The sequence below is a fragment of the Anomalospiza imberbis genome, chromosome 5 (assembly GCF_031753505.1).
Source record: "Anomalospiza imberbis isolate Cuckoo-Finch-1a 21T00152 chromosome 5, ASM3175350v1, whole genome shotgun sequence".
In the NCBI taxonomy this organism is placed as follows: domain Eukaryota; kingdom Metazoa; phylum Chordata; class Aves; order Passeriformes; family Viduidae; genus Anomalospiza; species Anomalospiza imberbis.
In genome coordinates, this window is record NC_089685.1 from 21,898,052 (window position 1) to 21,921,796 (window position 23,745).

General features: G+C 35.3%; 1 protein-coding gene across 12 annotated transcripts in view; it reads left to right on the top strand.

The window, feature by feature from the left end:
• CADPS2 (calcium dependent secretion activator 2) overlaps positions 1–23,745 on the top strand; it is a 284,902-nt gene that overhangs the window by 221,896 nt on the left and 39,261 nt on the right. For 8 of the 12 annotated variants that reach the window (XM_068189862.1, XM_068189864.1, XM_068189853.1 and 5 more), the window contains 5 exons: positions 2,829–2,932; positions 6,529–6,685; positions 13,786–13,927; positions 14,057–14,176; positions 21,996–22,151. In XM_068189862.1, the coding sequence (XP_068045963.1) occupies positions 2,829–2,932; positions 6,529–6,685; positions 13,786–13,927; positions 14,057–14,176; positions 21,996–22,151 (679 nt within the window). The remainder of the gene's footprint in view (positions 1–2,828; positions 2,933–6,528; positions 6,686–13,785; positions 13,928–14,056; positions 14,177–21,995; positions 22,152–23,745) is intronic. The other 4 variants (XM_068189856.1, XM_068189857.1, XM_068189859.1 and 1 more) reach the window with 1 other exon arrangement.

Consider the following 23,745-nt stretch of genomic DNA (forward strand, 5'->3'; position numbering starts at 1 on the left):
CCTAAACATGCTAATCCTATTGAAAAAAACTGTTCCTGAACATTAGTCCCACAATGACTGAAAACTTGAAAATCTCTAGTTTAAATCATTTGTCATGACTGATGTATTCTTCTGCCAGTATCATCCCTGATCAAAGGTAAGTCCTTTCCTTCCCAAGTGTTTCTGCTTCGGGAACACTGTATTCCTACATTGCCTGTGTGTGAACATTTCTGATGCTCACTTTCATCCTTCATTTTATTAGGTTTATGATGCCTTTCAGACAAACACAAAAAAAAAACCAAAAAAAAAACTCCTTTCCTTTTCTGATCAAAATCCATCACTTCAGCACAGATGACCAGAACTGTATTTCCTTAATGCCTTGTTCAAGGTAATTGGTACTTGCCTGAGACCATATTTCTCTTCACTGTGATCTTATCACAGTGGTGGGGCAAGATAATCTCACAGTTAGGTGGTAAATCTTTTTTCTCGTGCTCTCCCTAGTGATAATGATATCTGTTCAACAGCCATTTTTAGGCCATCTTGAGCTAATTGCAAGTGTGGAATAAGTGAATTTATTCCAGAGCAAAAATGCAACATGAGATTCAACATAATTATTAGAATTGCTTTCTTAATAATGTAGAGGAGCCCTTCTAGGATATAATTTCTGAATATTTTACAGCTTATTTAGTTTCATTAGGAATGTATGCAATTATGAATGCAATTATTTTGTTTACTTGGTTAGTGGTGAGGTAATGAAGATCAGGCTGAATGTGTAATAAAATGAGTTGTTTATGCTGAAATCAGATGTTCCAGTCATGCTCTCTCTTAATATCACTGGCTTATTCCTAAGACTCATTAACATCAGTGACACTACTAGTGATGTATATTATCTGTATGAATTGTACTTGCTATGTGATCAGAGAGGGGAGGACACTGACCACTAGGAGAAAGAGCAGTTTCAGTCCAGGGTGAGTGTAGAAACCACTGGTTTAGTCTGAATCCAATAGTAGTCTTTACAATATAAAACCTAAATAATAGGCACTTGGCTGATCCTTGCTAATCTCTCTTGATTCAATATGTTTGTTGTTATATTCATATAATCATTCTACAGTATAAGAATTGTAAAGGCAATACAGTGCAGTATTGAAAACAGTTATCTTGGCATTATTAATGTAATTTTGTGCCTTGTGTGTGCTTTGTGCTTGACCCATGTTTCTACACTAACTCTTTCTTCAGCTAAATTCTGCTTTTAGAAAAAGAAGTATTTCAACATATCTGGTTATGTGGTCTCTTCTAATAAGATTTGAAAAAAATTCTTTGTAGTTGCTTCAATAACTAATTTTTGTGCTTGTTTTGTTACATGAAAACAATGTGGGGTATTAGTCACTTTGAAGTATATGTTTGCTGGAGAGTCTAATCTAGTGTTTCTTAAAAAATTGCATCAAAGCTGTATATTTCATTGCTGTAATATGCATTAATGTGTTAGGACTGGAGAACTGGACAAGATCACCTGCCTTTAAAATGTCTGTAATGTTCTAGAAATGTTAAGTGTTAAAAATATTTATTGCATGCAGATTAATATTCTTAATAACACCAAGAATATTATGTGAATTGTTTAATTAATCTGCTAATGGTCTGTGTAAGGATGAATGCAAAGTGGGAAGGAAATGTTAGCAGAATTTTCTGCATATGAAGATGTGTATTCACATGACTTACTATCCATGCGATCCATAAACTTGCACAAAAAAAAAAGAGAAAATAGAATTCCTGAGACCCTCACTGCCCTTGTCATCAGCTTTAAAAGTTCTCTGCAGACCTGGTTAATGTGACCATACATTTATGCTTAGCAACAAGAGCTTTTTAAGTAAACAAGTTCTAATAGCTAATGCTGAAATTATCCCTAAAAATGCAGATTATGTCGTTGGACAAGTTACTTTTACTGACTAAAATGTTTGCAAAAAAATTCTGTTGGACTCTTCCCTTATCTCCTGTGATTTTTCCTGAAATCTAGTGCTATGATTTTTTAATTTGCAAACTAATTGTTGTTTAATTTCCCTGTAAGTATTTCAGACATTTGATTTACCTTTGCTGTTTCTTTCCCTTTTGAAGTCTTCTGGGTAGAATGAGGTGCCTCATGTAATTTGTAACTTTTGCATTTGTGCTTCTTCTAGGTGGAATTTTTAGTAGGCTTGTATTAATTCTGTTATAAGATATTTATTTCATAATGCTGCTTTTCACTATGGTACGGAAAGAATTCAGATTCACCTTTACTGATGAACAGCAGGTAGAAAATTAGTTATTTGAATTATTAGTTATTAGAAATTAGTTGTATGAATTATTGTGGTTTGCATTTTTCTTATTTTTAAATATACTTAAAATGAAGTATCTTCTTTTGATAAAAAATTTCGAATTATTGACTGCTGCAAAAGGTATGAATTTTGCTGATGACAGTAATGTGTCAACTGGTGAGAAGACATTGTACTGACAATAACAAAAAAGGTCTCCACTCTCTGCTGTCTTTGTATATATGGCCTTGAAGAGAAAAAGGACTACCTTATTGCAAAAGTTGAGCATCTAATACACTGATGCACCTGTTATTTCTCACATATTAAATCAGATAATATTTACAGTGACCACTGATGCTCTTGTGAATTATCTTCTCTTTTTAGTAATCTGGACATTCAGCTCTGTTTATCTGTATTAAATCATTATCCTTAACACTTGAAATTTCTTTTACTTTCGAAATTCGTCAGTTTGCAGTTTCCCATTAGTTTCTGACATAATTTTGTCTTACTGTAAATCATATTTGTAACTGAAACGATTTTGGTTTACGTTTTATATTCATATAGAGACCATGAATCAAGCAACACCTGCAAGAAAACTGGAAGAGGTTCTTCACCTTGCAGAACTCTGTATCGAAGTATTGCAGCAAAATGAAGAGCATCATTCAGAGGTGAGGCTGTAATTACATTTGCTGTAGAGAATGGTTTGTTTGTGGATTTTCGCTCCTCTGATGCGAAGCAAGTCTGTCAAGAAACATTTTAGTTTTCCTTTCTGACATATGTTTAAGGCAGTTCACATTTACAGAGGAATTAGAGACTTGAAGCTTATGTAAAGTGAAGTGAAATAAAACTCTACATCAATTCACCTGAATGAACTGTAGGTTTAGAAACGAAAATTAAAGAGCATAAAAAAAGAGAAAGCATCTTTGTGCTGGAGGTGCTGAAATGGTGTGGAAAAAATTCATAGCCTTATGCAGTTTTTCCTTCCAACTTTTCACCTGATGTTCAAAATAGAAAGAAAATAGAACTGAATGCTGTTTTTCATCATGCTGTATAGATGTAGATTATAGATATAAAAATAATAATAGGTATAATAATCTCATTCCCACTGCTCTTCTTTTGATTGGAAAAGTACGCTCTTAAACTTGTGCTTTTTAAAATGGCATTGTAAGGTAGAAGAAATGGAATAAAACAATTTTATGTTTCTTAATTTCACATCTTTTGCTTCATGATACAGAAACCATAATAGCTAGAATTCTAGCACTTCTTATGTCAAGGAATTAAAAACTTAACTTGGCCAGATACACCTGTATATATTATTGAAATTTAATTAATAAATACAGTTTTCTAAGGTTCAGGAATTTGTTTTTAAAATGTTCTCAAAAAACTCAATAAATATTTTTTTGGAAAATATGCAAAGGGATAAACATTATTTAGCATATATAGTTATAAAATATGATCATTCAAAACATCTGGTTTTATATCACACTATGGAATCTGGGTTTTAGCTTGCATCTGTCATGTGTGAACTTGTTATAGATGTTTTATCATATACTGAAGAAACAGCTGTTTTGATGATTTGAAATTAATTCCCTGGAGGTCCTGTTCTACACTACTGTTGCTACTGTGTTACAGTATAATGATTACTTAATAAAATGTATATATTGTGGTCTTTGTCTTTTGAGGACCTGCATGACTATAAGAAAATTGGACTTATGTGGAAAAGAACACAGAAACAAAACCCAGATCAAATAATCATAAATGATTAAGCATCTCTGTTCAAAGATTGTATTCTTTACTACTTATTTGCAGTCAGAGATGTGATGTTTTTCAGGATAAGTATATTGCATGTGCCTTCAGAAAAATTTATTCAGCAAAAGTTCGCAATCTAATCTAAGGTACCTTGAAAAGAAGAAAGGTAATGCTAAGGTTATTTTCCCCTTCCTTCATTCATGTAATATATGTTCAATTTCACTGAAATTTATAGGGCATACAGAATTTCAGTATTAAAATATATCATTGCCAAATTATACATTCCCTACTCAAAAATGAATATTAAGTATGGAGACTTCATAGCATAATGTTATGCAAATATTCAGTGTTTGATGCTACAGTTGACAAAAAGGATCAGTAATCTGTAAAATAATATATCACTTTTTTAATACTAGATTTTTTTCCCTTTTTTTTAAATTCATAACATTTACAAATGTCGGGGATTCTCAAAGGGAAGAGAGGTATGTGATTTCTGATGAATTAAGCATTGTTTTGCTCTGCTCATAGCATGGAACTGTGCATTGAACATGTAGCAGAAACTGTTTTGATGTTTCTGGTGTTGCATAGCCACATTTATGTGCCTTCTAGAATCTAAGAACTCCATTATTTCTTTAATTCAGGCAATGTTTCTATTCTCCTAGAATGTGTGTCAGCAATTGCTAATTGCTTTTAGCCTATTATTATCCATAGCAACTGTGCTGTTACATTTAGCTTTAACTTTTTTTTTTCCTATTCTTCTCTCTTGCTGCCCAAGTAATGATGCATTGCTCTTGAGAGAGAGTCAGAAGAATTTCTGTCTGGGTTTGAAGTGTCATTTACAACAAGGAAGAAAATTGAGAGAAAATGTGCTCATTTTCTAGTTTTGTTTTTGCTTTGTTTTGAAATTTTGGCAATATTTTCTGAAAAGAGTTTTGCTTGCTTAGAAGGGTCCCCTGCCGGTACCTGTATACATTTTTTATTTTCATGTAGTTATTTTCTAGAGTAAGGAGTCTGTTCCTTTAATGAACTCTTACTTAAACAGGTTCATTAAGACATTTCTTCCAGTTTGATGAAACTGAAAGACTCAATTTTAAACTCTTGCCAAAGTTTTTGAAGCATCATCTCTCCTCCTCACTATGGTGCCAGTTGTCATCCTTTAGTCCTACCACTGGAACACAGAAAGTACTTTTCAGTAATAGGAGGAGATGATCAGCATTTCTTTAGAACCTTTTGCCAATTCATCATTTCTCTATTTGCCCCATGTCAGAAAGAACTACAGGCAGTCATCAGAATTACAGGCAGAACTACAGAAAGTCCATGATGGAAAAACACATTTGTAGACCACTTTACAGAAGTTGTCTTTTATTTTATGCCTTTCAGACCTGACTACATAAGTCTGCACCACCCCGGGCCTACATTTCATAAACACAAGTGAAGATTTCTCTGAATTTATTTGAAGCTGCGGAAATTCAGCTCTTGTGTAGATCAAGCTAGATATGTTCCCTGCTGGCAACTCAAAAATATTAAAAATTATATATTCAAAATGAGTGGCATAAGTTTGAAAGCAATGACATCTTCCTGTGTTGCATGTGTAGGCATTTCTCACTGTCATATGTTCTTATAAACCCCGAGCAAAACACTCTCAGTAGGATTCAATGTTCATCCTGTTTCATAAACTCCCTCCACCTTCATCTTTAACTCCAGGATCACAAAGCTCCCCCTGATCCAATGCTCAGCTCCAATACTGACATTTGAAAGCCTAGGTTTATGTATGGTAAAAAGGTACAATAGTTATATGTCTTTAATGAAGAACTGGCTTTACTTGCTGATGATCTTTTTCATAGATTTCTTCTCTGCTTTAAGGATTGCCTAAGAATATAAATTTTTGACAGAAAACTGTTCCAACATGTTAAGTTACTGAAAATGAGTACAGACATTAGTGAACTTCTTAAGATTTATAGCTTTGCACAAGAAAAACTGGATGTCTTCCTCAGAAGAAGCTGACATCTTTAAGGCAAAAATAGGAATTAAAATCACTCTCCAGCTGTTAAAATAGCCCCTCAGACTTCAAGTAATAAAATTTCACAATAAACCATCCTTTTTGATTACCAAATGAATGAAAAATGTATTCATAAAGATTTGTTTTAAAAATAAATTCATCTGCTTTAGAATTTAATGAAGCCAAAAGAAACATATCCAGTCATTTTTTCAAGAGTGAGGCTTTCATGCTTTTTTTGCTCTCTCGAAAAAAAGGCATTTATACTCTCTTTTTCTGATTTTTTTGGTGTTGTATTTTTATTCTGATCATATGACCTTTCTCACAATAATCTGTTTGATTTCTTACTTTTTTGATGCAAAGTTTTATAAAATATTTTCACATTTTTCAGTTAGCCCATTCTTCCTCCCCAAATGAGAAGTGACATGACATGACATACTCAGATGTGTTCTACCATAGACAGAACACATCTCTTGGCTTTGGCTTGTGTTTAGTAATTCTGTTTTGTCATGTTTGCAGGCATTCGCTTGGTGGCCAGAATTGTTGGCTGAGCATGCAGAGAAGTTTTTGTCTCTGTATTCTGTTGATATGGATTCAGCACTTGAGGCACAGCCACAAGACTCCTGGGACAGCTTCCCACTTTTCCAGCTGTTGAATAATGCCCTCAGAAATGACAGTAAGATCTTAATTTTTTTAACATACTGTTTGCGTAAGATTTTTCAATGTACCCACACCTTAGAAATGTGTTTCTAAACAGGATAATGCTCAAAATAAAAGTGACGGTGCCTATTTTTATGATACATGTCCTGGTGTTCCATTTCCTGCAAGCTGAGCAGTTTCTCTCTATCCTTGCACCATTTCAGTCCTTATTCTGGCAGTGCATTAACCACTTGGTATTCACAAATTACTTAGTTTTGAATCAATTATGTACAAGTAGTAGAAGAGGTATTGATAGTTTGCATGTAATCTATACTGCTTAAATGAAGTTGTAGTTTATATTTCCTTCTAAGCCTTCTAAACTTCTTTCATACTAGTTATGTCTATAAAGGTATAGTAGTATTAGCATGAATGGAATAAAATACACACAACAAATGTTCTGTTTGGATCCTTTATTGGACAAACTGCAACTTCAGAAACTTACTAAAATTGCCATGATGGCAGTTGAGAAGGTTGCTGAAAAGGGTGCAGGAATTTTTCAATCTTGCTGCAGATCTCAGAAGAGCTGGGCTCCTGGAAGGTGGATTGTGCACTACTTTAAGTGGTGTCCAATCATCTAAAATCCAGATTAAAAATCTGAAGCCTTATTCAGATGGGATATTCAGCCTATTTTCCTACCATCGTACATTTTCAGTTTAGGAAGCACATCTCTAGTTGTGATGTTACATGCACTTTAAACAATTCTTTGGTTTCTGAAAACTCTGTAGGTATTTTAAAGTAGTCTTATAAGAAGGATTTGTGACACCAGTTTTAACTCTGTTGTTGTGTCATTTTTGTTCCTTTGAGCTTGGTTCCTACCTGAGAGAAGTGTTAGAAACAAACAAGGATTGTCCTCACATGTAAGAGATTGCTAATAGGCTGCTGATTTTTCTTTCCTTAAAAGATTAAATGGATAATATTGCCAAATTACGAGAATAGGCTTAAGAAAGACATTTTGTGAAAACTTCCATGTTAAAGCAACTATTACAAATATTGTAAAACTTTAACTGAATGACATGAAACAACTGTTGTATGAAATATCACACCTGTATACCAATTTCAGTAATTCCCTAATGGTAATAGATATATTAAATGACAGTTTCTGTCAGGTGAAAGCCATCTGGAAAATTACACACTTTTTCCAGAACTGCTGGAAAGAAACCATGGAAATTAGTCACCTATTAATCAGTGGACATGTTAGCAAGTGGCAAGTGACCATTCTGCCAAGAAGTGGTTCCCAAGTGGAACGTACCTCAGTGCTTATTCTTTAATTACCAGCCTTTTCACCTTATAACTGCATTAAAAGCATGAGCAAGAGCTTCCCATGCTTATATAATCAATTTTACAGTATTCCAAGGTAAAATAAATAATTCTGATTTTACCCTAAGTGAAAATCTTTTCCTGAAAACTATCACCTTCATAAACATATATTTAGAAAAAATCTAAAAAGGGAAAAACTGGAATGTGGTCTCATGAGGATAAAAAGGCTAGTGTTAATAATTAACAAGGAGAGTGAAGTGGAGTAAATTAGCCATAATAGAGCCCACAGTGACTGGCAGAGTCACCTCTCATTATCAAAAAACTCATTAGGAAATGAAGAGGTGGAAATCCCACTGGGTTATTCTCACTCTCTGGCTATATCAGAGATTACTTTTCAGACTTCTTTCAAATGAAGAACAGTTAGGTCACCATATTGCATATTAGGTTAATCTTCACTGAAATTTGAAGGACTGACACCTGCATGTTATTCTATCTTGAGAGCATTAAATGAGCTCTAAATCTTTGGTGCATGAATCAGTTTTCACGTAAACCTGACATGAGAGAACTCCTAACAATAAAGAAACAATCTTATATTTACAGCATCAAAGAAAACTTTCATGTGAAACTATTTTTATAACTATGTCACGAAAGTATAATAAAACAACTCTGAGATCATGAAAATTGATATTCATGTATATTTAAATAATAGTGAATGTGCTATTTTGTACAGTGTAAAATACATTGTACAAGATTCAAGGTGAATACTTCAAAGTCAATATTCAATTAACAAGGAGAAAAAACTCATTTTCCAATATGGTGTATTATTTTTTATGAAGAGAGGGGAGGATGGGGAAGTCCTGACTGAATCTTCTCATTTCTTTCATGAGGGACTCCATTTTGTGTCACCTTAAGACTCTCCATTTTTTTCTGACCTTATTCCACAGGGAAGGGTACATCAGTAATTCCATTCCCATTTAGTCTAACTGAAAAACTTTAAAAAATGGAGGGAGGAGGATGATCTTCCCATCTTGTAAAATACTTCAGCTGTTCTCATGAGAGAACAGCTCTCATGAGAATATCTAACTGCTGACATCTAACATCTCTCTGCTAACTCCAAAAAGGGATTAAAAAATTACATTCATTGTGGAGATGAATAATAGATTAAAGATAAATTTCTTGTGTTTTTTTTCAAATTGTAAATATTTGAAAAAATTACTGTAGCTGCTATTATAATATACATGTTAATGATCTACAGAGTTGCTGTTGTCCACACACAATTATGTCTGACTCTGTAAAGCTTTGCAGACTGTACAGTGATAGCAGTACTCTGCATCTGTCTAGGACAGCAAAATTACTTTTTCCAGAATTAGATGTTCATAAAGGGAAGAACACACTTGTCCCAGGATTGTGTCTTACTTTCTGTAATGAACATGATACTTTTTGTCCAGAGAGCCTATAAATTATGCTTGAAGGGGCCTGCTTTAGAGGGCTATTTACATTCTGTAGTTGTTTATTTTTCAGATTAATCTGGTTTTTAGTGCCCAAAAGACAGACATATTAATTCCTCTTCATTTAATGTGGTGTGAGAGATGTCTTTTAGTGGCATATGCCTAGTCAGATGAAGTGTCTACATATTTTGCTTGTTATAGAGGTTTTCCAACTCTATATTCAGTATTCTGATCATTTCCTTACCAAGTTTTCTCTGCAAGTGTCACTTGCTGACACTTTGTCCTGTGCTATTGCTCAGCACTATTGCATTGCTACCTTGGCATCAACCAGTCAAAACCAGTAGTATTATAAAGGTGACTCATAGTCTTCATTCTCCTTCAAGTATTACTCAGTGGAATGTGTGTGCACCTGCTCTAACTCTGCCACAGTCTGCTCCAACGGGCAGAGAGTCTGATGAAGCTGATTTAGAAAAAAACAGCATGTTGAGTGTTTTCCTTTTGAAAGCCATTGCCATAATTATGGTTATTGACTTAAACAGGAATTCTCTGATACACTTTTTTCCACTATTTGTTGCTAGTAGCAGAGTGGCAAACACCACCAAAAACAGAATTATCACCTTCCTGCTTTGTTACAGACTGTGTACCCCTTTTGGACTAGAATTTATGTATAACATTGTACCCTATCTTAAACTAGAGGGTAAAGTTAGAAAACAACTTGAATTTAAGGTAATCAGAGCAAACTGTATACCCACCCCAATACCTCACACCTTACAGTTCTCATTCATTGTAGAGGGTATCTTAGATCAGGGACTCAGTCCTATTAGGAACTGCTTTGAAATCATAACCTGCCTTCAGCTAAGAGCTACATGTCTTGGTGACTGATACTGAGAGTTAACTCAAGCTACATTATTCCTTTCCAGAATATGCAATAATCATTTTTCCTAATGGGACTTTTACACAAAGGTAAATTGTGTAATACCCTGTTTATGTCACTCTGTCTTGTAAAGATTAAATAAATTTTAACCTTGATTTCACAAAGCAAACCTCTACATTTCAGCTTTAAAACATATCTTATATGTAAGAATACAGGATAATTTCCATATAAATTGGGACACTTGCAATTTTTACTGCCATTTAACTAGTTGATTAAGAAATTCTCTGTGGAGGCAGACTATAAACAGCAAACTAACAGGAATATAAACTTTCTTTTCACATGTCATGGTTGAGTTTCAATTGCTAGAAATATAATCTGGACTCTCAAGGATATTTCCTTCTTCAAATATACTCTTTCTTATTTTGGCTTTAAAAATACACAAGAAAATTCAAGTTATCTTTTCCATAGAGTCCTATGAAGCACAGGATAATTACAGACTCTCCGACAGAGTGCTAGTTTTGTCAGGGGAAAGGAGACTCATGTTAATCTGTGTCATGCTTCCCTGCCTTTGATTCTGCAGAAGCTCTTGAGAACAGCATGACATGCTGACTCCAGGAAAACTCCTAAGATGTGCCTGTATTAGTAAAAGCAGTAGAAGCCTCACCGCTTCTGTGGTACACACGCACAGAAGATTCATTTCCTACTGTTAGAGATGAAACCTCATTTCAGTACTGAATCACTAGACTTTAGATTTATCTTTGATATTTTCTTGTTGTATTTTAATATATTTCAGCTAATATATTTCCTAATATGGAAAAAAATTAATCATTTTCTTCTTCAACTTCAATATTTCAAGAATATCTAGTTCAGGGTTCTGTTTCTGCTCCCATAATGTGTTTTCCTTTAATATTGCCTATGCATTACCTTGCTCTGGCATAGGCTTTCATTTTATTGTTGCTTGTGTGAATATGCATGGCTCATATGATGGCTCATATGAAGAGGGTGTGGGGTGTCTATATTTAAAAGACAATGGAGAATTAAGCTACATAGCTTTGAAGACAAGTGGTAGTTGAGGGATCTGAAGCGTGGCGTTTCCTCAAGGATTTCTCATTTTCCATCTGTTTTGATGCACAGGTGGTACCTTTTGGCAAGATCAATTTTAATCCTAGGGTAGAGTGCCTTGAGTCTGATGATACTCAGCTATATCACTTATGTCTGTGCTCTGAGTTCTTTCCCTGCCCTGTATTGATCCTTGATGGAGATCTCCAGATGGGTAAATCACAGCTGCCAAGTCCTGAACCCTGGGAAAACAGAATGCTCATGGATCTGTTGATCCAAGACAGTTCTCTTGTGAGTGTGTACCCACATACAGAGGAAATTTCATGGAGTTGAAGTGTAAGTCTTGGCATAATTTTGGAAAATTTCACTTCCCTGTAAAGACTGGTGTCATGATGTCAGGAAAGTGATTCAGCTTTTGAAGTTGAACACCTTTATTGCCTGTGACTTCTTAAAATGTCATGCTGGCTTTGAAATAACAAGTCACCTTCCTGCCCATGAGGCTTCATTACTATAATTCCCAGAGCACTGCTTGTAGCAGAGCATTTCTGCGGTGTGCTCAGAAAACACTAAGCTGCAAGCTTATCCCTTCAAGTAACTGTGATTGCCTTATTAATTACAGTTCTTCACTGGTTCACTATAAAGCAGCAAGATTGATTTAATTGGCACAGTTGTATTCTTGTTGTTATTTTTCAGCTCAAAGTTGCCTTGAAAACTCAGTCTAATATGCAAATGGATACCAGCAAACTTTTGTTTCTCAAAGGCAGTGCTCATCAGTTGTTTACTGTGCAATCTTTGTATTAATATCCAAATCCTCCTCAGTCATTTTTGTTGCTGGTAAAAGGTGCTGTAGTTTTAAGATATAGAAGACAATTATAAATAGAGAAAAATAATACTTTTTTGAATTCCTGATATATAAATAATAAGCCAGAACTAACTAGTTAACAGTTATTTTGAGGAGCAGTGTAAATAATGGATCATGTTTGTAATGGACTCATAGGTATTCTCAAGGGTGGATTCTCAAGTGTTTAATAAAGAGATGATCCTATACCTCTGCCTTTTTCTCAGTGGAAACCCTAATAATCTCTGCCTGCTACCTAGCTGCCTGTTATTATAAAACTTCATGTATCTGATATCTTCACCCCTATGTCTAAAATGGTTGGAAATAAGCTGAAAGTTTCAAAATTCTTAGCAAGAAAAGCACAAAACACAAAACCAGAGAGATCTGATCACATAATATTGTTTCCTCATGTAAAGGTGATTGATACAATATTTCCTATTACTCTACAAGAATGTTTCCAAGAAAATAGTTTTTTGCTTTCAGATCATTTTATTCAAGGAATAAAGTAACACAGTGTCCAGACATTCAGCAACAAGGGCACTTCCTTGCAGTACAAGTAGCAATAGGGGACAGAAACTTGACAGCACATTTTCCCCATAGTCTCCATCTCTCCCATGTTCAGTTTGGGCTGGACATCATTCAGGAATGGAAGGCAAAGTAGTTTCTGGAATTTATAGAAATTATAGACGTGGAGTGGCATTGATAGTAGAAAAAAAGGATGGTGTCTATGGTGAGCTCTGTGATCCAACGAAGAGGAGGAAGCCTCCTCAAAATGTGTTTTTTAGTGCCCATCCAATTATACAAGAAGCCTGTATGCTGGAATGGGTGGGAGGAGAAACCCACAAAAGAATTTAAAACAACAGAACACGGACAAGAGAAAACAAAGATTGCCAAGGTCATGAAATTTTTCTCAGTGGCTGAGCTTCTATGATTTCCATATGTACATGGGAATACTCTCATAGGTTCTTATTACAGTGCTAGATTAAAGGGTGTCTGCAGACACATTCAAAACATTAAACATATATTCTCTTGGTGGGATGGGACATTAGTGTGCTAAGAGTTAGCATTTGCTGAAAGAGCACTTCAGCAAATACAGGGACAGGCAGGAGTGACGGCAAACTAATTTTCAGATTTGGAGCATGTTCAGTTTATATGTGTATGCAGTTTTTCATGTAGTAAGTCCCATTTGTGAAATAGGTAATATTCTACTGCTTATAAATGGCATTCAAATACTTTTTTTTTTCCTTCGTTCAGGTATTTTTGTCCTGTCTTGGTGTAAAAGTAATGAACAAAATTGCTAATGTTTAGATTCAGCAAAGCATATTTTTAATTTTAAGAAGATACAAAAAAGGTTCTGGTTCAGTAAAGAACTTTAGTATGTACCTACTTTTCATTATACTGACAGTTTGAAATGTACTACACTGTCCTTCTAGAACATTTCATTTATCTTTTCTGAACTGTATTTCCTACAAAGCTAGATCTTATTCTTATAATGCCTTTGTGTACAAAAACATAATGCCTTTGTATACAAAACATTTTAAGTTACACTTCTTCCTGTAACAAAAGGTCTGACATTTTTGTCTCTCATTTGTTTTTTAAAGCACTTTTGTGCAATGGAAAGTTTCACAAGCACTTGCAAGAAATTTTTGTTCCCATGGTCGTCCGCTACATTGATCTCATGGAATCATCAATTGCTCAGTCCATTCACAGAGGTCTTGAACAAGAGTCATGGCAACCTGTCAAGTAAGTGCTTTTTACAAAATCTGAACAAAGCACCTGCTTATAGCTTTCTGTCTAATAAGGGGTTCTCCCCTGTTGTCCTCTAAATATTCTATTTTTTATTGTATTCCTACATTGTTTATTTCTTCACAGGAGCATCACCAACAGTCTTCCTAATGTAGCTCTTCCAAAAGTTCCAAGTTTGCCTCTTAATCTTCCACAAATACCTAGCTTTACTACACCAACCTGGATGACTTCTTTGTATGACTCCACGTGTGTATTCTTCAATAACTTTCTGACTGTATGTCAGCTCTGCATGGCCTTGCTAGTGTTCTGTGCAGCTGTATTTGGATTGCATGGTGTTTATCCTCTCTTAGTTGAAAATTGTTGTTTCTTGGGAGTGAGCCAAGCATGGACTGTTAGTGAGTTTGCTTTCTAGTGCATTAAAATATAGCAGTCTTAAACCTGATAACGTAGAAAATCAACTTTGCAAAGATCTGCCATAGCAGGAATGATGTTTAATACTCTAAACGGCCTAATGACTCTTTTGAATTAATAAGCAGTGGGGAGCCTTTTAGATGATTGATTTTAGATTGTGCTTTTGTAAAATGAGGCAGCCCATTATATTTTTTGCATGGGTTTAATTAACTCATTTTATATTGGTTTGGAAAGTCATTGATTGTAAATATTGTCATCAGATTAAATAACCATGTTACAGGAAAGTAGTAAACTTTTAATAAGTACCAAGGGTAGAAGTACATCCCTTTCTTTGTCTACTTGAAAAAAAATATTACTTTGTGATTTTTCCCCAACATTTAAATGCTTTGTGGAAATATTCCCATAGTTATAGGTCTGATTTCTGTCTAAGGACACATTAATATATGTCAGAAAAAGGCTCAAGAACCTTATTGTAGCAAAAGTTACATTAGGAAAGCGTGAATGTGAAAGACTTTAAAAAACACGCATTCAAAACACATACGTTGATAATACCATTTCAAGACAAGTGTTGTCTTTTCAAGTTTTGTGACAGACTTCTAAATAGGATTAGATCTATTTCTGCAAGAGTTAATACAATCATCGAATACCATGTTGAAATGGACCTCAAGGATCATCTCATCCAACTTTTCTTGGCAAGACCATGGTCTAGGATAGCCTAGTGCCCTGTCCAGAAAAAAATTTAAAATGTGCAATGTTGGGGAATTCACCATTTCCTCTGGGGGAGATTATTCCAATGGCTGACTGTCTTCATTGTGAAAAATTTCCTCTACTTTCTAATCTGAAACTCCCCAGAAGTAACTCTAACCCATTATCCCTTGTTTTTTTCATGTGACTCCTGGTAAAAAGGGAGCATTATCATTGTTGTTCTGCTGTTAATTCCCCTAAAAAGTGACAGAATTCCTCTTAATCCTTGGCTTTGGTACCTTTTGTATTTACTATAGTAATTCTAGGTTTCTCCTGATGTGCTTATGCAAGTCATTTCAGCTTTGAATACAAACTAATTGGCCTTCGGGAACTCAAATTCCTTTCTGTTATCCCCAGGTTTTCAAAGGTCACTTTTTTCCAGAGAATAGCTTTCAGAGTTAAGAGTTGCTAATCTTGGATGTACTCTGGTAGTCTGCTTTCTAGCAGCCCCATCCAGTAAAAATAAATTGTACAGATGAAATTTCCTGTGTTTTGAATACTGAATTTTTAATTAATACAGATTCTGGTTGGAGGATTATAGTAGTAGATCTTTCCTAAATGAAGGGGTTTGTGCAGCAATATATCTAGACTGTTGTCAAAACATGTGCAAACACAGTAAAATTCAGCCATGAGCTCATCCCCCTTGCACATGTTCTTGTATTTAGTTTAATGGTATATATGACACAGTATGCATAAAATCCTAAACCAACCAGTGAGATGTTCATAGCACTTGGTGAGCAGTGAGGTTGACATGCTGTAAGCACCTGCAGAAGTAGCTATCATTCTGCTGCTTTTCAAGAGAAGCAGGGGTGAACAGTGTCTCTTACTGTGGCTGTGACCTTTGTAAGGCCATCACCTCTTTCAGCCACCCCACACAGCATTCTAGAAGAGATCTGCCGTGATTCTGGCTCTGATGGAGGTACCTCTTAATGTTCTTTCCCCAAAACATAGAGCTTTGAGGTCATATTTATAAAATGTGTATGAATTGACAGTCTCGATTGCAGGCAGCATGAAGTTACCTTTACAATACTTTGGTATTCAGGCAATATTTTAAGAATCAGCCTATCTGCATTCTGATAGAGCCTAGTAAATTCTTATAATGGTCATATATTTGGGTAAAAAAAAAAAAAAAGCAAAAACACTGCAAGTCACTTGTCCCTCCTCCCATGCTAAGGAGTTTCCTTTTTCCTCCTGGTAACAGTGGCTCAGTTTCTGGCAGAGGAAGTGGGTCACTTTCACTATTGTGTAACAGAAAGGAGGAGGGTTTTATTTTCTCCCTCTTCTCCCATCTTTTTCAGGAAGAACACACTTGCTAGTTAAGTTCTTCAACAAGGAGTAACCCAATACCTTTGTTCCAATATCTGCTAAGCAAAACCCAGAGCTTTCTGACAGTTTTTCCTTTCAGTGTGATGAACACCCCAGCTTAGATGGACTAGAGGGGTACACTGAATTATACATACAGTCAGCAGAGTCATCTAATTCAGGAGCACAAGTGGACTCCTTCACTCCACTGCTTCCCCCAAGTCTTTCTTCCACAGTTCACTGTGCTGCCTGCTCCTGGCCACAAAACTGATGATTTGGCAAGAAGGTGACAATGTATATCATAGAGTTCTGCAGGACTTTCCTCTTTCTCTTTGAAAGTGATGATTTTGGCCAATTAATCATTATCAATTTGAATTACACAATGAAGAATCTAGAGTCAAAAAGAATGAGAATGACTACTCTGTGAGCCAACTGTGCTAAAGGTTTGCTGAAGTACTGTGTCTCTTTTATCTGTACCAGTAAGAGAATTATTATTCTCCGGACTTCACTAAGGTTTGTGTCCATGCTCTCAAGCTCATGTTTAAGTATATTCATATTCAATAGAGCTATTATGTGCCTACCTAAGTATTTTGCTGAAGAGAAAGAAGTGAAAATATATTCACAGTTGGGCATCCATTTGTGTGCTTTATTGATGAAAATAGATTTTACCAATTTTCACTTTAAAGTTGCTACAATTCCTTTGAACATTACAAGAAAAGTTTGTTTATATTTTTTAATTAATTGTTTCTTTTTTTGTCCTTGATCATTTTTTTGGAGCAATAAATATATGCTACTTATAACCACATTTAGAAATATCATTACCTTTTTTCCACTTCTTTTTGGGCATTGGAAAGTGAGATATGAAAAGGGGAAATTGTTATGAGTGTTTTTCTTGATTGGTCTCTGGAGAAGATAACTCAGAGGACACATTGGCTAGACATGCAGATCACTGTGAATTACTCTTCCATTTGGCTGAAGATAATCTTAAAGAGTAAAAGTGTTTGAATATTCTGTAAAAGCTTTCAATCAGCCACAATGAGGAGTTTTTCCTTATTCATTAATTCACAGATATAATTTTAAATGGCTCTTTTTTTTTTTTTTGTGTCTTCTGGACCTGACTTTTAAGTTAGATATGTGGGTAATTTTAATTGTTTATAGTTTAATTCATAGATTATTCTTTTCAGTGCAGACATAACATAGTGTCACTAACCAGAAATATTGTAGATATATGCCTGAGGTTGTCTGTTGCTTTCAGGTGCCAGTCTAAAACATCAGCTTCAGGAAAATTCAGGGCTGGGGAAACCTGGAATAAGATATGTGTTTATAGGAGAATAGTCCTGTCTTGTCTTCCACCCAGAAAAAGCAACATCAAAGGAAATGTGTCATCTATATTCTTCCTGCTATGGCTCAGCTATAATGAGTGATGAGAGAGAAAAGGCTGGGGCAGTCACAGTGCTCCAATAGTGATATAGAGCGAGTTGGTCTGAATGCATCTGAGCTCCTGTGCTGGGCCTCTCTGTGTTTGTGAGTGCTGAGGGAGTCAGGAGACCATCTTTCATCTCTGTTCTGAGGAGTTGTGTCTGCAGTGCCACATACATTCCTGTCATAGAGCTTACCTCCAGTAAAGTGGTAGGAGGCCATGGCCTGCATTTCTAAGGATGGATATTTAGAAGTGTGGCCATAGGACTGATGGCGTGGTGAAATCTGGCTGATCTGCTTTCTATGAATAAGGAATTTTGAATAGCTAGGTCCTATTGAGCGTTCTGGAAGACAAATTTATATTCTGGGGCAAATTTCTTTCCTTCCAAAAATACTAATATGCAGTAAGAAAGAAGACTTAAGAAACTTGTTTGGGTTGCTTTATCCTTAGGTTGCCTCAGTTTTGAGCTGAGGGAAGTCATGGGATAGCTCTGTCCCCAATGTCTTTGAGGGACTTTACACTAACTGATGCTTGCAAAGGTTCTGCTTCATCCTTCTGCCTCATCTGCTGGTGAAAAGTAGAGAGATGGGGCTGAGTGCAACTGACACTGAAATTATTGAAAATCCTGTTCTGTTGAAGAAATTCTCAATTGACTTTCTGAGCCCTGAATATGTATTTTGAGACAGCATAAAGGATGAAAAGCTGGAGTTCACAAGCTGGGGGCTCACAATGGACGTAGTGCTTGTGCCGTGTTTTGTAAGTGGTCCTCCCAAAACACTAGTGGGTAGTATCTCAGTAGTAGCCTTAAAAAGAACAATTGCAGTAATTTGTAAAATTACCATCCCTGTCCATGGTAGATAGTAGAAGAAATGAAACCAGTTGCTTTTGAATCTTTGGGTTGATTGATAATATTCTTAGATATTAAATACTTACATCTTCATATCCCAAGCCACCCTATGGAGTTTCATATGTAGGCAAGAAATTATTCATTCTACATCTACTCTGAAGTCATGCGTGGGAGTATCTTGCTACCAGTGTTCTTTATTAGTGTGCTGTTTGACTAATTGCTACTGCTTAGGTACCTGGCAAGCCCAGTGGGAAGCTGCCTCTTTCAGCTGTCAGTGGTTAAGTGAATTAAGGCTGCATGCAATTCCTAGATTTGATATGCTGCAGTTTCTTGGAGAAACATCTTACTTTTGTGCTGTGTTCAGTATGATGCAAGGCATAAAGTCATAAAATAATTTAAAAGGGACCTCTGGGGATACCTGGTTCACTCTCCCAGTCAAAATGTTACCAATTGCAAAGTTAAATTCCCATTAAAATAAATCTGAATGTAACAGGATGTGCATAATGTTTGCCTCTTTTAATTCCGGGTAATCTTTTGTTACTGCTATGACATGATTAATAAGAATGGACAACTAGACAGTACCTGAAAAGTTAAGTTTTGGCCAGCAAAGCAGTAGAGTTTGTACTTAATTTTAAAACTATGGGTAACTATTATTGTTTTTAAAGAAAGAATGTCAGTTCAGTTTCCTGGTAGAGCAATATTATTCCTTTCTTTAGACTGAAGTAGCTTTACCATGCACATTCAAATAAAAACTTTTCAATAGCCAAGAATGTGTCCTGTCCCTTCACAAAAAAAAGAAAAAAAAAAAAAGTTCTCAAATTATGGATACAGATTCAATCTTGATTTGAATGCAGGAATTACCCCTGTGCCAGGAGGGCATAAAATCTGAGTTTAGCTCTTCTTTTGCAGCATTTAGCAAACAAATTAGACATTTGTGTTAGGATGTGTGAACCAGGAACAAACAATTTCTGTTGTAGCATTTTATTTTCTTCATCTTATTAGTACAATATGTTAGTCAAATTCCAATGTCATTGGACAATGCTGAATAAAAAATTGAAGGATGAAAACTCTAAATGATGTGAAAAGAGAAGAAATAAATTAGTGTTTCTCAGAGAATGAATTCTTCATGAACTGGGCCTGTTATTACATTTACTATATTTGTGAAACTTTATTTGGTAGTCTAATTAAACAAAATTAAGTGGCTACTACAATGAAGTAGTAAATGTGTATAAGAATACATTTATGTTATTACGAATTCATTAGTCCTCCTGAGTCCTTAAGAATTTCCTTTGGAATTCCATCAGGTGAAAAAGAAACAACTATGGGAGAATAAAAAGGTTAAATTTTATGATCTGATGATGGAAATTATTTGTTTTGTTTCTTGAGAAAGTTTGGTTTGTTTTCTAGAAAATATGTGTTTTTATCAACAGTTATATAAATACTGAGATTGTCCCATTTCTGTCCCCATATGATTTGTCTTATTCTTTACCCAAATCATCTCAAAACTTGATTTAGTCACTTTTGAATCAGTTAAGGTCTAAACAAAGCATCTACAGCTTCACTCACAGCCAGCATACACAGCAGATGCAATGATATCTTCAATATTTGCTTGTCATATAACTTAAAAAACAGTCTAACAGGATTATAAATTTTCCAGAAGCTTTGGTTGTTTTTTCTTTCTGTTCCTTAATTAAACTTAGGGATGTATGAAAGTGGTCCCTCAGCAGGTAGAACCCCTGTGCAAGCTGTAACCTCAGCAGTCCCATGGGCCTTTTTCCTGTTGCTGCTGTTTTCTTTCAGGACCACAATACAATACAAAATAACAGTTACTGTGTAACATAAGTGGAGGAAATACGTATAATATCGAAAAAGTCTAAACTAAAAAGTGTGTTTGGACTGTGGAATATCCTGCTATGCTCCATGATGAGATCAAAACCTGCACCATTAAAACCAGAGCCAGAGCTGGTCGCACAGAGGCAGCCTTTCCCTTAGGCAGGAGCCCCTGCTGCCAGCTTGTCATGGTCCCCTCGCCTGGTCTGGAGCTGCACTGGCCACCAAGGCAGCATTGCAGATGACAGCTCTGGCTGTGGTAGCAGAGGACAAGGGGCACGTGGGTGTGTGTCTGGAAGGTGATGGATGCGAGTGTGCGACTGAAGCAGTGCTCCTGCTGATCCTGCTGCACTTCAGGGCCCTGAATGTGAGCTGTGCTTTAATCCACCTCACTGCCCACTGCCTTGGCTACCCTGGTGGGACCCAGTGGTGGTGCCACTGTCTGAGGGGTGCATTAGGTGGGAAGACATTAGAGATCCTTTCTGGTTGTTTCATTCTGAATCTGACCCTGCTCTGTCCTGAGCACAATCATTGCTCATTGATGCCTTCCATGAGAGCTGGGGTCACTTAACAGTTTGATAATTCTCTTCTTTAGTCATAAGGCAGAAGAAGAAAAATTATAGTAGAGATGTATTTAAACTGTTTGGATCTGAATTGGGACTGTCAGACTGAGTTTTGGTTGCTTGTGTCACTCACATCCTGGAATTCAACATTGCATAGCATACACTAATCCTAAATGGTAATTCAGGCATTGCAATATAACACACCATGAAAATGAAATTAATCTGTATTGACAGTGGAAGTGTAAATGAACTTACTGCTTAGTTTAAGTTGTTGCATTTATCACAAGTGATCATATTTAAATTTATTTAAGAACTTTAAAATATTATGGGCAATCTGAGATGGCATAGAGCCATATTAATCTGCTGGTTTTGTTTGTACAAAAATTTCTTTAAATTGTTTCTCTTCTCTTTTTTTTCCCACCCACATCTGATGCTATTCCCTCAGTTAGAATTCATGAGCATTTATCAAGGGGCTATTTTTCTGGTTATCTCTTTTACAGTATTACTACTAGCATACTCATTTCTCTGGTAGACTTACCTACCAGAGTTATGAAGGCAAGAAAATACATGCACAAAATCTTTACTATATTGCAAAATATCCCTACTATTCCTGTGCCCTATATTTTTTCCTATCTTGATCTGAAACTTGAGCTATTGAAATTCTATGCTCCCCAGCATCCCATCTACCTCCCTATCCAGCCATAGTTCTCAGCCAACAAATGAGAAATCGCTCACTTTTTTCACCCTAAGGGGATATATTTTAAGTTTCCCACTACCATTTTCACATTTTTTAAATAAAAGTAACTGTGCTAAAAGATACACATAAATGAAGGAGGAAGGTGGTGTGATAAGGAAATCTTATTACCTTAAATATGTGGCAACTGGGATAGACATCCATACATTTATCTTCTGTTTCTTGGGGGCTTTGTTTTGTTTTGTTTCTTATAGCAATGGATCAGCTACATCAGAAGATCTTTTCTGGAAGCTGGATGCTCTGCAGATGTTTGTTTTTGATCTCCACTGGCCAGAACCAGAATTTGCCCACCATTTAGAGCAGAGACTTAAACTCATGGCCACTGACATGATAGAAGCCTGCGTTAAAAGGTACAGTTGAAATGATCACTTAAAAATTAGGAGAGATGTGAAAATTGACACAGGAGGGCTCATACTGGCTTGCAGAGGTATATCTATACCAGAATACTGTCACCAGGGCAGTTCTAAAGAGATCATGACTTCTGTTTATTTACAGTATCTGGCAATCAGCAGTTTGGCAACATCTAGGAAATACCAAGGAGAATTTCTCTATCTGTTGTGAATAGACCCTTGGAAGAGAATAAATCAAGTTTGGATTTTTTCTATTCCATATTAGTGGCAAATATTAACAGAACTCAGAATTCTGCTAGAAGAAATCTTTCTCTTTTCGCGCATTTCCCTCTCCCTTTATTACATTATTCTTCATGTTCAGTTAATAGTATTATTTAATTTGTCAATTTTAGAGTACTGTCTCTAAGAAATATATTACAAACACAGAGTGACAATATTTCTGCATTTATACAACAAACATAAGAAAGCTGGCTGATAGTCATCCAACTGAAATTAAGTTTTATAGTGCTAAACTTCTGAAAATTACAGAAAATGTAGTGCTGTTTTTCCTTGAGCTGTATCTTAGCATTCTTGATATATTCTTTTAAATTAATTATGGGTGATCTGAAAAGACCTCTGCCATAGCTTTCAGTAAATATCACTGAGTTTAGAAGAAATATCTGTATGTCTAGAAAATTTAAAGAGGTCTACAATCAGGTGCTTCAGAAAGCTTAATCTGCACATATAAAAATACAGATTTAAAAAAAATAATAGAATGGGGAAAATAAATTTTGTAGATAATTTAATTGGGTTGATCATAAAATGTAAATATTACATTTTATATATTACAATATTATGTAATATTACAATATTACACAGATATCAATAAAATATTGATAAGAAAGGCTAAACAAGCAGAGAATCTTTACAGATGGCATAATATTGCATCATTTTCTCTGAACACAGTAGGAAAAAGTAGAACCTCAGGCTATGAGTCTAGAGGTTCAGGCTATGAGTAAAACTTAAGGATATGAGCCTTTTCCTAGAGCTAGAGTGATTAAATCATTATTAAAAACCAGAAACATTTAAAAGAACTTTTCTATTTTATTATGAAAGTGGAATGGCACAGGAAATGGAATAAAATTTAAAGCTCTAACAAAGAAAGGTAGGAAACACTAAAATTAAAGCAATCCATCTGTTCTAAAGAATTTGGCATAGAAGCTCAGTCAATTACAGTTATCTAAGAAATCATAGAAAAATTGTGAAATCTTAAAGGACTGGAAGACTATTAGTATAATCCTAGTCTAAAAAAACATAGAGTAGAAAAGACATTCAGTGCTACTAATACATGGATTATATTGATTTTGAGCTGGAAAAAGAAAAAAAAAAAACTTTACTGTCTCATCAACATGACTATAAAATATCTCATTATTTTAAACTTAATACCTAATATACCAGTCTTAATACACTAATTATGTTTTTGTATGGTCAAAGATACTGTATGTCAGGTAATAAAGATTAGAGTAGCAACACTAAAAATTATGGAGTCCTTCTATTATAACTCTTCTTGTGATATTAATATGATCTTAAGAACTTTTAAAATTTAAATAGGATT